Here is a 14,983-nt window from a genome sequence, read left to right on the forward strand (position 1 = left end):
GTCGTCGACGAAAAACGTCTCGTCGACGAAGTCTCACCAGCCACAGTTGTCGACGACGCAATCAGCGACGGCGAGTTCATCTCTCTCAACAAAGTCAACACCACAAGACTTCCCAGTGGCTCAAGAGAATCCAATGACACCAAAACTATCATCTTGCACTGATATCCAGGTCTGGTCAGCAGCAAGCAACGTGATATCGTTGCCATCTCCAGCCACCACCGAGGATGAGGGCTCTGGTGATGAATTATTTCCAGCAGCCAAGAGTCCATCTGACTTGCTGATACTAGTAAAGGATCAGGAAGAAGAGGAGCAAGTGACACAACCGCCCAGGTTGGATACTGCACCACCACCAGGGATGCAAATGCCTATGGAACTATTTAGAAATTTAATGTCCATGTTGGACGATTACTATCGCCGTTTCCCGCCCTCAGAGTCGGCCGATTCACAAATCTCTTCCCCACAGCCTAGAGTGGCCCCGAATTCAATGCCTAATATATCAGAAGAAACGGGGCATACTCCATCCATACCGGTGCCCTATAACCAACCGGAGGATGATAATACTGAGGGGGAAGCTCAGGAAGAAGGTGAATTAGATGAATCGGATTCGTCGGAGTATGAAGATTATCAGGCTGACTCACCTTCTCCAGATGAACAACCAAAGGCTGACTCACCACCGGTGGATATTGCGAATTTCCACAGAATTATGGACAATGCAACCAAGAGATTTCTCATTACCATGGAGACTAAACAGGACGAATGTTTCCTGTACGACTTTAAGAGTTTGTCTCAGAGGCAAAGTTGGTCTATTCCTATCATAGACTTTATTTGGAAAGAAGGTCTAAAGATCATGGCCACACAAAATTCTTTACCTGCAGCTTTACCTCGAGTAGATAAAAAGTACAGAGCACCATCTTCTTCACCTGCTTGCCTGATTGGACAGGCCAAGACGGAGTCAGTCATTGCGCAGGCAGCTCAAAAGAGAGCAAAGAACCCGTCGTCTCAAATCTCCACACCAACGGACAGAGACGGAAGACGACTCAATACCATTGGAAAAAAGGTATCAACGATTGCAGCAACTACAGTGAGGGTTGCTAATTCTATGGCAATTCTTGGCAGGTATGACAGGCAAATGTGGTCGGACATATCGCCTTACATTAAGAAACTGCCTGAACCAGACCGGTCTGAGGCTATTAAAATCCTGCAAGAAGGAGAGTGTGCTTCATCGGAGATCATTGATGCTGCAGTGGATGTAGCAGCAACAGGATTCAGACAGTTGGCAGGAGCCGCAGTCCTTCGAAGAGAAGGATGGTTGAAATCTACATCCTTTAGGCAGGAGGTGCAAGCCAAGGTGTTAAACATGGCTTATGATGGCGAGTACCTCTTCGGCTCGCATGTGGATGAGGCTTTGCAAGCCATCAAAAAGGATACAGAAACTGCACGATCACTGGGTACTCTGCAGTATCGCAAATCTTCCTTTCGTGGCGCTAGAGGAAGAGGAAGCTTCTCCAATAGAGGAGGATACTACCAACAACGTTCCTATACAAACAACCAAAACAACCAGAGGTACCAGCCATATAAACAACAAGCTTATGGCCAAAGACAAAATACTTATTCACAGCCCCGAGGGAAGACCACATATCGGGGCAGAGACAACGCCAACAAAAAGTGAGAATCACTTCCTGCCGCCACTGTGTCCCAGCCAAAAACGAATTGGAGGAAGAATATCCCTACATTGCTCAAAATGGTCAAAGATTACTACAGACAAATGGGTGCTGGATGTAGTGTCCAAGGGACACATATTGGAATTTGTAAAGACCCCTCCAAATTCACCCCCAAAAGGGCCACCCCCAGCACATCTCAAAGAGCTATTCCTTCAAATCAATACAATGATTCGGAAGGGGGCAATCGAGAGAGTACCTCAACACCAGAGAGGAACAGGCTTTTACTCTCGTTTTTTCTTGATACGCAAAAAATCAGGGGAATGGCGTCCAATCCTAGATTTGCGTGCCCTCAACAAATACATCAAAAAATTGACGTTCAGAATGTTAACTCTCCAAGAGATCCTCCAGTTTTTGGCAGAAGGCGACCACTTGGCAACACTCGACCTTCAGGATGCCTACTTCCACGTACCTATCTTCCCCAGACACAGAAAGTTCCTAAGGTTCAGAGTGGCTGGCAGGGATTTCCAATTCAAGGTGCTCCCCTTTGGCCTACGTTCAGCCCCGAGGGTCTTCACAAAGATGTTGGCACCTGTAGCGGCCCACTTACGATCGCAGGGTATTCAGATATACCCGTATCTGGACGATTGCCTTATCAAGGCCAATTCCTACGACACAGCAAGCGAACATGTCCAGAAATGCCTTTGCCTGCTTCAAAGCCTGAGGTTTTCAGTGAACTTCGACAAATCAGATCTGATACCATCGCAAAGGAAGTCTTTCCTAGGCGCAACGCTGGATTCCAAGCTCGCTCAGGTCTTCATCTCAAGCGAAAGACAGGAGAAGATCCGAAAGATGGCGTCCACACTTCTCAGAAAAGAGTGCGTTTCTGTTCGGAAATTCAAATCTTTCCTAGGGATGATCTCATCATGCATCCATCTCACTCCAAACTGTCGTCTGAGGATGAGACCATTGCAGGAAGATCTCAGTCAACAATGGGTGCAAGTATCAGGTTCCTTCGAGGATATCATCACCTTAACACCTCGAATGAAGAACACGATACTATGGTGGAGTCAGAAACACCACCTGCAAGTGGGTTGTGCTTTCCTCGCAGAAGTCCCCAGATTCATTGTGACCACGGATGCCTCGCTAGAAGGTTGGGGCGCTCACCTTCAAGGGATGACAATCAGTGGCAAATGGGACACTCGTCAAAAGAAGTGGCACATCAATCTGTTGGAATTAAGAGCCATTTTCCTTGCCTTAAAATCCTTTCAGGCAGTTTTAGAAGGCTCAACAGTGTTAATTCGAACAGACAACACAACGAGCATGCATTACCTGAACAAGCAGGGGGGCACAAGATCAGCCCGATTGTCTCAACAGGCTCAAGAGATCTGGAATTGGGCTCTGGATCACGACATCAACTTGTCAGCGGTGCATGTTCCAGGAGTAGCCAATGTGCTAGCAGATTCACTGAGCAGATCCAAGAACAGCACTCACGAATGGGAACTGCATCAGCCAGCGCTGGATCGGATCTTCCAGAGATGGGGTCTCCCCGATCTGGATCTTTTCGCAACATATCAGAACAAGAAATGTACTCACTTTGCGAGCTGGATTCCCCACAGAGACTCTTGCGGGGATGCTCTGTCAATGAATTGGGAACGGATATTTGCCTACGCCTTTCCGCCAATTCCGTTAATTCCCAAAGTCATCAAGAAAATGAGGAGACAACCGTGTCGAATAATTCTGATTGCTCCACGGTGGCCACGACAGTATTGGTTCACACAGCTTCTCCTTCTGTCAGAGCGCGAACCGGTCCAACTGCCTCAAATTCCAAATCTTCTGACAATTCATGAAGGCAGGGTGTATCATCCGGACCCTCATTCTCTGAAATTATCGGCTTGGCTCCTCAACACCATGAATTTGCACACTTGAACATCCCACAAGACTGTCAAGAAGTCCTGGCCAATGCTAGAGCGCCTTCAACAAACAAAACTTACAAACTCAAGTGGAAGCGTTTTTGTGTTTGGTGCCAAACTATGAATTTTCATCCCATGAATGCGGAACCGGAAAGGATCTTACCTTTCTTTCTGCAGTTGGCTAAATCAGGTTTGGCGCACTCAACACTTAAAGTGTTTTTAGCTGCCATATCACGATACCGTCAGGACGGTACGAATTCTCTATACTCCTCAAGAATAATCCAACAATTCTTTAAAGGTTTATTTCGTATGTTTCCACCTATACGTCGACCACCTCCATCATGGCATTTGAATATTGTACTGGCTCAGCTTATGCGCCATCCCTTTGAGCCTATCCATAGGGTCGATCTCAAGTTCGTCACTTGGAAGGTTGCATTATTGCTGGCATTGACATCAGCCAGAAGGGTGAGTGACATGCAAGCGTTCACATCTAAGCCACCCTTCTTGCAATTCACACATGACTCTGTGATACTACGCACCAACCCGAAGTACATGCCCAAGGTACCATCGGATTTTCATTTAAATGAGCCAGTGATACTTAAGACATTCTTTCCCAATCCGCAGTCACCAGCTGAGCGGACTTTACACACATTAGACATTAAAAGATGCCTTAAATTTTATCTTTCAAGAACAGCTGCCATCAGAAAAACGGATCAGCTATTTGTAGCGCATGGCAGACCAAGACAAGGCTGTGCTGTGACAAAACAGACTATCGCCAGGTGGGTCTCATCCACGATAGGGCTCTGCCATCAACAAGCAGGTAAACCCTTACAGACCTTACCTAGAGCGCATTCTACGAGAGCAGTCTCATCTTCAACTGCTTTGTTTGCTGGTGTGCCTCTCCTGCACATTTGCAGAGCCGCAACATGGTCCAGCAGACACACATTCACGAGGCATTACTGTCTGGATTCTTCAAGTGATACCGATGCCTCGGTGGGGAGAGCAGTCCTGCGTAATCTTTTTCAGTAAGGTGAGCCTCTGATGATCTCTCCCACCTCCTTTTGCTCTTTTGACGCTTTCATATGTTGTTGCATTGCTTTATTTTCATGCATGAAAACTGTTCTTTTGGCGTATAAGAGCGACATATGGTATTACTGCTAACTACTCGGATTCAGGCATGTGAATCTATGAAAGACACCCCTAATACTGGAGAAGAACAATAGTTACTTACCTGTAATCTGTGGTTCTCCAGTATTGGTGTCTTTCATAGATTCACATGCACCCACCCACCTCCCCTCAGAGTCTCACCCAGACTGTTAAGATATATGTATATATACTCTGGTACTCTCCAGTGCTACAACAAATCTGACAGCCTGGGTCTCTGGGGAGAATACCTTGGTGGGAGCTGTGGCCTGATTGGCTGCAGTTTGGTCTAACATAACGACTTTGATGGTCACTAATGTGGAAGTTTTTTCATTGGTAGCTGAGGCTACTGTACTTCCTGGTTTATTATAACTGTTATTTGCTATGTACAAATGGCATATTACTTCTTTTTTATATACCGTGGGACTCCTACTCCGACGACGGGGAATGATTGAGGCATGTGAATCTATGAAAGACACCCCTAATACTGGAGAACCACAGATTACAGGTAAGTAACTATTGTTCATCTGTGTGTTTCTGACCGTGATTCCATGGGTCTTTGTGCAGTTCTGAACTATTATTCTGTGGATCTGTGGGTATTACTGTGCTGTGGATCTGTATGCAGTTGAGAGCAGAGAGCCAACAGATCTGTGTACGTTTAAGCAATGGTTCAACAGATCTGTGTGCATTTCTGAGCAGCGAGTATGTCAATCTGTGTGTTTCTGGCAGGTATTCCACAAAATGGGTCTGCAGTTCTGAGCTGTGAATGTTGATCTTTGTACAGGTTTGACCTAGAGTATGTAGATGTAGGCATATGTCTGACTAATTGTTCGCCGAATCGCTCTGCATTTGTGACATGCGTCTGCCAATTTGTGTGCATTTCTGAGCTGTGAGTTGGCAACTATGTGTGGAGATGGATTACCTTAAATGGAGGAGCGAGGAACGTAAAGTTGAAACAGTACATCCTACCTGGAGTTATGCAAATGCACACTAAGGTGGTGTTACTCCCTCTAGGCACACCATAAATAGCGCCCCTCAGAATGTCCTGTCTGTGGTTAGTATTACGTTTATTGGATAAGTAGTGTGAGATGTAACTTCAAAATGATGTCAAAGCCTCACCCACTGATTGTATCTTGCTTCATCACTGGGTCAGCACCAAAGTTGGGATCCGACAGTTGGTATGTGGGACAGAAAGTCTTCAGATGTCCTTGTGAAATGTCGAAACCTGTCTTGCCACTGAAGATTATCTCTAAACTAGCACCTGTTTAACTACACTGACTACATGTTCTACTTACGCTCTGTCATCCTTAGGAACCGCTAGGGCTAAAATTGTAAGAGGGTGGTTTAAGGAACCATTAATAGGACTCCTCTACAGCAAGATTAAAACCAAACAAGTGTGTTAAGAGCCCTGTGCCTCAATGGGTGTTGACTTGTTTCTGTGTGTTCAGCTGCTACTCTGAGTCATAAGCATTCGTCAGAATATCATTAATAGCAATTTGTTGATGAGTCATAACAGGAAAGTGTTTTGACTTAAGAAATGTAATACTGTTCAAGGATATTTTCAGATTGCAGTGGCTGGTGTTGCAAGCTGAGTGCTTGTCTAAAGACATATTTAGCATGTTGTTATGCTACAAATGGTGGGGAATAGCAACATGGGACATGCTAGATCACCATCCCCATCAATGGCGTTTGAAGCATCTGCTGAAGAGGCTTGCACGTCCATAGAGTGGAAGCTGAGGTTGAAGGTTGAGCACTTTTTTATTTATTTTCAAAGTTTTATATAGCGCGAACAAGATCTTCACAGATATCAGAGCGCTTTACATAGAGGGGTACATGAGGGAACATAGTCAAACAATAAATCAATAGATCACATAGTACAAATAGGTGGCTGCAAGCCATCACGTGAGTAATAAAACAACTCATACAAATAAGTAAATGAGTCAAGCATGCAAAACAGATCGGTGCAAGGTGTTGACTGAGTTCGAGATGATAGATCAAGTGTATTTAGCCATGAGGATAGCTTTTACTTCTTTTTTGAAGAGTGTAGTGGAAGAGATAAGCCTGGTTTCGGGAGGGAGTGAGTTCCAAATCCTAGGCGCCAATCCTGAGAAGGAGCGCTTGTAAGTTTTTTCCTTCCGGAATCTTCGAGGTTTCAGCAGAAGATTGTTTGTGCCTCTCGTGTTTCTAGTTCCCCCAGAGATTGTCAGTTTCTGAGCGAGGTAGCCGGGTGAGTTTAGGTGTACCGCCTTGTGTGTCATGCAGGTGATTTTCAGCTGTATTCTGGCTTCAAAAGGCAGCCAGTTCAGGGATTTCAAGTCAGGGGTAATGTGGGAGTGCTTTTTTGACCCAGTGATGAGTCTCGCTGCAGCATTCAGCGAAGCTCTTAGTGGTGCGGTAGTAGTTAGGGGGAGTCCGCAGAGGGCGGTGCTGCCGTATTCAATACGTGGGATGACTAGCGATTGTACTGCTGTTTGGAAGTCTTTGGCTGGGAGGTAGGGTTTAAGTTTCCTCAGAGTATTGATCTGGAAGTTCGCTCCCTTTGTTGCCTTGCTGATATGTTGCTGCATGTTGAGGTTGGTGTCAAGTGTTATGCCTAAAGATTTTGCTGAATCCACTATGGTCGGTTGGACATTGAGTGCTGTTAGGTGCTTAAGCCATGTTTGTGTGGTAGATATTTTCGTGGGAGGTGAGATCAGAAGGAACTCAGTCTTCACAGCGTTTAGTTTGAGGTGGTTATCAGCCAGCCAAGATTGGGTGCTCCTGATCGTTGAGTTCAGACGTAAGATGTCTTTGGGGGATTGTAACTTATATAGCTGAGTGTCATCGGCGTACATGTGAAAGTTTACGTTGGATGCTTGTAGCAAGGAGGTGAGAGGTTCCATGACTAGGTTGAACAAAGTTGGGGATAGGGAGGATCCTTGGGGGACGCCTAGCGTTACAGGTATTGGCGAGGACATCAGGTTGTTGCTCTTGAATTTCTGCGACCTGTTGTGAAGAAAGGAAGTGAACCACTTGAGAACAGTTCCAGATAAACCCATTCTTGTATTTAGTAGTTCTAGTAGATTCTCATGTTTAACGGTGTCGAATGCTGAAGAGAGATCTAGAAGGATGAGGAGGCAGGTGTCGTTTTGGTCTAGCATTTGAAGTGCGTCGTAGATTATGTGAGTCATAGCAGTCTCTGTGCTGTGTCCTGCTCGGAAACCTGACTGGTGGGCGTTGAGGAGATGGAATTGCTCAATGTGTTTAGTCAATTGTAGTTGTGCGCATTTTTCCAATAGTTTGGCGAGAGTAGGAATATTGGTGATGGGACGATAATTGTTAAGATCAGAGGGGTCGGCTGTAGGTTTCTTTAGTAGAGGTGTGACCTGTCCAATTTTGAGAGAGTCAGGTATGCTTCCTTGTTGGAGTGAGCTGTTGATAATTTTAGTCCAGAGAGGGAGAAGCAAAGGGGTAAAGTCTTTTACTGCGGAGGCAGGGAGGGGGTCCGTGAGGTGATTGGATGGTTTCAGGGTGCTGAGCAGTTTGCCAATTTCTTCTTCCGAGTATGTGCCGAAGGTTGACCATGTAGCATTGTTTTTTGGTTCAGTGGGTGCTAGGCGTTGGGGTTTGGAGTAGAGGCTTGCGTCAATGAGGAGATCGCTTTTTATTTTGTCAGTTTTTTGGATGAAGAAAGCAGCGAAGTCTTCACAGGAGGGTGCCTCACACCTAGTGTTGAGCGGTTGGGGTTGTTCCTTGGATTGTGTTTTGATTAGCTCAAACAGTTTTCTCGGGCGGTTTTTTGCTTGGTCGAGTTGGAGGCTGAAGAAGTCTGGTTTTGAGCGTTTTATTTTCCTGAAGTAGGCGTTTCTCTTTTTCTTCAGCTCTTTTAGGTGCATTGCAGAGGGGGCTGATCTCCAGGTACGCTCTGCCATTCGCATGTCTCGTCTATCCTCATTGAGACTCCCGTCGTACCATGGTTTGGAGATTTTAGTAGAGACTCTTTTCAGCTCTATAGGTGCAGCCTCATTAATTATAGATGTCATAGCGTTGAGATAGTGGTCAGTCAGAGTTTGGACGTCTGTAGCGCTTGTCGGTGGCAGTAGGAGGTTGCAACTGTTGCAAAGAGCCTGGGTTGAGCTTTTTCTAGTCTCTTTTCCAGACTTTGGGCTTGGAGAGTTGAGCCGGGTTAACTTTGACTTTTTCATTGATAAAAAATGTGACAATATGATGATCTGACCAGTCACAGGGTTGGATGGACTCCAGCATTCTTTTCAGTTGCATCTCGAGCCATATATACCCCCCAAGACATCTTTCTAACCGTAGAGTGGACACTTTGAGGATTTTTGAGTTGCTGTGAAACTGTGTGTGCCTGCTTTTCTGACAGTCTTGAGGCAGTGTTGGCTTTTTGCATTCTTTGGTGGTGTATAGACATGGATAAAGCTGACACCATAGCATCTTTTCAGTGACCTGCATTTCTGTCTTTCAGACAATAAAGATGTTTCTGTGATGATGAGTGAGATGGATGTCAATGCCATTGCTGGAACCTTGAAGCTGTATTTTCGAGAACTGCCTGAACCCCTATTCACTGATGAGCTGTATCCCAACTTTGCGGAGGGTATTGGTAGGTAGCCTTTCATGCTACACAGTTTCCTCTTGCTATCTGCTAGAGAGCATTCAACCAGATTTGGTATGTTACGCTGGGCCTCCCCTCTTAGACGGGGAGCATGGGGATGAGTTGTGAACTGGGACCTAGCCAAGTTCCACCACACTGGAAACTGCCTTTGTAATGACCACTTGGCAGTTCAGCGTCTTTGTTTCTTTTGTTTAGCATCAGTGCATAACACCAAACTGCTCTTGATGGTGTCTGGGTCAAACTTCCTCAAAAGGCAGCAGAGGAATTACTGAGCATGCTGTTGGTTCTCTCCAGATGTAGGTGACAGTCTAAGATCTTTTTACATCTGCCTTTCAGTTCTGCAAAAATGTCACGAGCAGTTTTCCTGTGGCTCATATTCTTTGGTACCTACTGGCTTTACTGGAGGTACCCCAACTCTATTTCCTAAAGAGTCATCCAGGATTCTGTTCTTGGTTATTAACACCAATCTGAAGAGGTTGTATGTCTCTTTATCATAGTCAAAATATCACCATGAAGGTATTGACTACTACTAGATCTTCAAGATAAGTATCAGGAAATACACATGTAATATTCTTTACTCCACATCTGCTTACATTGACAATATGGTGTTAGTCAATATTGCAGATTTTTTTTTTTTAGATCAATCTTTGACCTTGATATAGTGCCTTCCCACCATACCTACTGATTCGGAGTCAGAGCTTTTATAGAAGTGTACACTTATTTAGTAGTATATTGCTAAACTCTATTTAAGTCTTTGGACAATTGCACAATATGCAGAGCTCAGAATCGGACTTACCGATCATTATGTAGTGACTAAAGTTCAATGCAACATGAGTCAACATTGTCATTGTTAACTCAAAATGCATGGAACAGCCAACTCTGATAATTGATTCCACCCATCACTATAGGCATCCTCAGTAATGTTACCTGCTGACACAGAAATCTTCCCAGAGGTGTGGTTGCTTGCTGGAAAACCTCTCAGTTTCCCACATATCACTTTTTTCTATACATCACTGAAAGCATTAAAGGTTTATGGCTGAATTATATCACCTTTGAATTTTCCCAGTGTAGAAATGCAAAGCCTTCACACCAGCATGCATACATGCGGCCTAAAGAACGTGATGCCCACCAGCTACAACAAGAGAAGTTAGACACGTGGGAGTAAACATGGACTCCGATATGTCCCTGATACCACATGCCAATAAGGTTACAAGGTACACCTTCTACATAATGAAAACACTGTGACGCATCTTTCCATGCCTGAGCTTTGATACCAGAAAAAACGACATGCTATCATTATGCTTGTGATCTCCAAACTCAACTATACAAGTAGCCTGAATTTTTACGCCCTTTGCTTCATCATATGCAAAATTCAACATATCCAGAAGGCTGAAGTAAGAAGACACCTCTGTCTTCAACCTAAAGAACACATGATGCCAAGCCTGCAAACCCTTCACTATCTACCTGTAACTAAGGGCCCGATGTAGGTGGCCCAAATACCGGTCGGTAATGGTGAAATTCGGTAAATTTCACCCGTATCGACCGGTATTTAGGCATTCGTGTTGTAGGGAAGGAATAAGTAATAAGGAATCGGTAAATACCAATTCCTTAATACCGATTCCTTATTGGCCTTGCATTTAAGGAATCGGTAATACCGATTCCTTAAATGCAATGTAGAAAGCACATAAAAGAGTGCTTTTCGGCCTTAAGGAATCGGTAATTACCACCAACAAGTTGGTGGTAATTACCAAATTCCTTTAAAAAAGCACTTTCTTGCTTTTTTTGAAGTGCCATGTGGCACACATCCATGCCCGTAGGGCATGCATGTGTGCCACATGTGCACACATGCACATTTTAGGGGTGCAACAGGGTGTCCTTTGGATACCCTGGCACCGTTTAAATACCTCCCGGTATTACCGAATCGGTAATACCGAATGTCTTCACATTCATTCCTATGAGCCTCCAAGCCCATAGGAATGAATGGGTAGGTATTCGTTATTACCGAATCTCAATGACCGATTCGGTAATAATGAAAATTAAGGATTCAGTATTTTTTTACCGAATTCTTACCTACTTCTGAAATACCGATTTCTAAATACCGAATCGGTAAGATTCGGTATTTAGAATTTCACTATTACCTACATCGGGCCCTAAATCATCAATTTTGAAAACAATTTTCATCATCCACTGTACCTCCCAAGAAAAAGGACCACTATACGTCCAAATTAAATGCAAGTAGTGCGAACAAAAAAGTACACTGTGCTCCAGGCTAGCACCACTGATTGTCATACCACCGTACAATATGAAATTCAAAGAAGGTCCACTTGCTTGGTATAAGCTGTCAAGCTCAGGAACACATTTCCCTCTAAGGTTCAAAGACCCCAGGCACATTTAAAGTTCATAAGAGTGGTCAAAACTAGGTTGTTTCAAAGATAATTTCATCAGCCACTGACCCTGGGTCTCAGAAGGTTAACCCTTGTTTCATTCAGCATAGGCACGAGTTGAGAGCGATAGAATAGTCCCTCCCCAGCAGACAATGCCTCTGAGCTTCGACCTTGAACTGAGCCTTGGCTCCACTGCAAGGAACGGCGCGAGAGAGCCATGACTTCAGCCCAGATCTGCCTCCAAAGAGGCCTTGATAGTCTGCTCTGCCCACTGTTCCTGAGGCTCCTCGGCTCCGATAGGTATCATAGGCGCTGGAAATGTCTTGCTCCCATGAGGTAAAAACTCAATGTCAAGATCAACTACGAATCCGTCTTGACTCCAAGAAAACCACCCCCAGAATAGAGTTGTGGGAAGCATCCTGGTTTATGGCAGAGGAGAATTTATATACATCCAGTCTTTGTCCATATCTGGCCCTACCACCTCCAACTGGTCATCTTCAAGTCAAAAAGTGCCACCTCCCATTCTAGGAGGCATTTTTAGAAGAGCTTAGCGCCTATCTTATTTCTAAAAAGAAGCTGCCTAGGGAGCCTGCACCATTGCCTACACAGTTACCATCAACGGTACAGTCTGTGCAAACAGGCTCTACTGCAGATCACCCAGACCCATATGAGGACCCAATACCAACTGATGATGGAAACAACCCTTGGCATGGCAGGAATGTGGACTGCTCTCAAGGTATGACAGATCAGTAGGAGGAGATAAAGGGAACTGGTTAGGCACCTTCCTCGAGCTTATAAAAAGCAAGGAAAGGCATCATCTAGGAAGGAAAAATAATTTCCAACTCTAAACGTAGGTGTGCCCTAGATGCTGCTGATAGTCTCCAGGAAAACAAATACCAGCATTTTGCTCTGCCATTCTGCCTGGCTTAGATTCTTGGGTTTCCAGCCAAGGTGAAACATGACCCTATTGCTTAGCCTTTGCTAAGGGACACATTCAAGGGCTACACGTTGACTCGGTTATAAAAAAAAAAACGAAGAAAGAGCTGGGCACAGCAAAGGCCAAGTTAGCACTTTAAAACCAACCCCCAGCATCAAGATTTCATAGCCAACAAATAGCAAAATTAGAGGGCAGAAACCAGTGTCCTGCATACCAAGCACAACAGCCACTTCAATAGAGTCAAAATCCAGGCCAAACTCCAGGAGGTGGCTTCCTGGGCAACACCTGTGGTAAGGGAAGTTGTTCCCAAAATAGAACTACCTCTGCTCCCAAACCGTGACTTTCTGCACATTCCTCCTCTGAAAACTCAACACGTCAGGAACACATCAATTTAAGCTTGCATCAGTGGAAAGATATAACCTCAGACCTCTAGGTACTTTCCATCATCACCCCTGACTCCTGCCTGGAATTTCACACCATTCCACCAGATAATCCACCACGCCAGCAAACAATCTGCTAAAACCACCAACACCAGCTGCAAGAGGAAGCACATGCTCCAAAAGCGAGCTATCATACCTGCCCCTCCACACCAATGAGGGTATGGCGTCAATTCCCTGGTAATATCTTCCCCTAGAAAGACAAGACTTTGCAGATGGTACTGGATCTACAACCACCCAATGACTACTCTCCCAGAGCTTATTCTAATGCTTTTTGTTGGGGACTACATGGCGACCTTTAAACTCAAGGACACCTAATTCCACATACCCATACACCCAGCTCACTACTTGTGCGTCTGGTTTGTGATAAGTGGAATTCACTATCAATTCAAAGTCCTACCATTTGAGGTCACAACAGTCTTCGGATATTTACAAAGTGTTTGGCCGTGGTAGCAGTGCGTCCTTGATGCAACAATACTCATTGGCAGGAAAAGAGCAGTTGCTGAGTGAAATATCTCAGCCATGCTCAATAAGCCATCTCATCCTTCAACACACAGGGATTCACTGTCAATGCTAAAAAACAGATCTTGCCTTCTTTCCCAACAAACACAATTGTTCCTGGGAGCCATATTCAGTACAGTGACAGACAAAGCCTACTCCAGCAAGAGGGTGGTGAAATTTAAAAGACTGCTTCCCCTTTTTCCAGATATTGCATCCTTAGACAGTTAGAAGGATAATGAAACTGTTAGGAATGATAGTGTCTTGCGTTAAACGAGTTCTGAATGCCCGATTGCACATGCACCCCCTCGCAAGATTGCCTTGTGAGATGAGGATCGAGGCGGCTGGGCCTTCGGAAGATGCAGTCCAATGATGAGCGCAAACTACAGTGGTGGTCAACATTCACCCACACGTGGAACAAGATCTACAAATACAGTAGATTTCAGTTAGGTAAGATCAAAAACATGAGTGTGTTGGAGGGTGGCTTGGTAGAAGGGTCTAAGGAATTTGGGCAGGTGGTAAGGCAGTGATAAGAGAAGGCTAGTGGTAGGATGCATGGTAGAGAAGAGGCCTGGCGATATTGGATACATGCCTGCTGTGTGGGTGCTTAAAAACCTTTACAGGAATTTGACAAGCTAAAATCACTGTAGAACTTGATGTAGGAGAAATGTAACGTGTCTTTGCTTCTCCCTCGCTAGTTCTTTCAGACCCAGTTGCAAAAGAGAGCTGTATGCTGAACCTACTCCTGTCCCTCCCAGAGCCCAACCTGGTGACCTTCCTCTTTCTCCTGGACCATTTAAAGAGGTATGCAGTGGAATCTAATGATGTTCTGCCCCTTCCCGACCAGCAGAGACAGGGCTATGCCCACCACAGCCACATATTATTACCTGTACAGTTGCCACCAGATACACCCACACCAGCAAAGAACAACCCATAAATACCAGCATGCACAGACTTGCACTTTATATGCACCCGCAAGCCTACAAATATCCATCTGGACATTGACCAATCCATACCATTCAGCATAAGCAAGAATAAACACTCTCGTACACGTAACCATTTATATACACCAGTATTTGCAGAAAATCCCAAATGGTTTAAATACAGAGTGTCCCTTCAAGCCTCTCATGTACTAATGCCTGTATGGTCATACAGGTCCGCAAGCCACACAGCACGGCGTCTTGTGCCCCAACACCGACCTGGGCATAGATATAAATAAACACACACCATACCAAAACACACATACACTAGCCCTCACCCCCATACAAACTAGCAGGGAACCCTGTGCTTATGCCCCAGTACAGAGAAACATCTATATATATATATATACTAGCACAAACACCTAAACACGCATAAAATCCGCCATATGCATCAACAAGTGCATAGATACGCATAATATCT

General features: G+C 44.9%; 1 protein-coding gene across 1 annotated transcript in view; it reads left to right on the forward strand.

Annotated features, from left to right (window-relative positions):
- Window positions 1–14,983, forward strand: part of BCR (BCR activator of RhoGEF and GTPase) — a 447,751-nt gene that overhangs the window by 413,497 nt on the left and 19,271 nt on the right. Inside the window, exons 20-21 of the mRNA XM_078667758.1 lie at window positions 9,180–9,314; window positions 14,281–14,386. Coding sequence (XP_078523884.1) covers window positions 9,180–9,314; window positions 14,281–14,386 — 241 coding nt within the window. The remainder of the gene's footprint in view (window positions 1–9,179; window positions 9,315–14,280; window positions 14,387–14,983) is intronic.

Source organism: Lissotriton helveticus, chromosome 11, assembly GCF_964261635.1.
Source record: "Lissotriton helveticus chromosome 11, aLisHel1.1, whole genome shotgun sequence".
Lineage (NCBI taxonomy): Eukaryota > Metazoa > Chordata > Amphibia > Caudata > Salamandridae > Lissotriton > Lissotriton helveticus.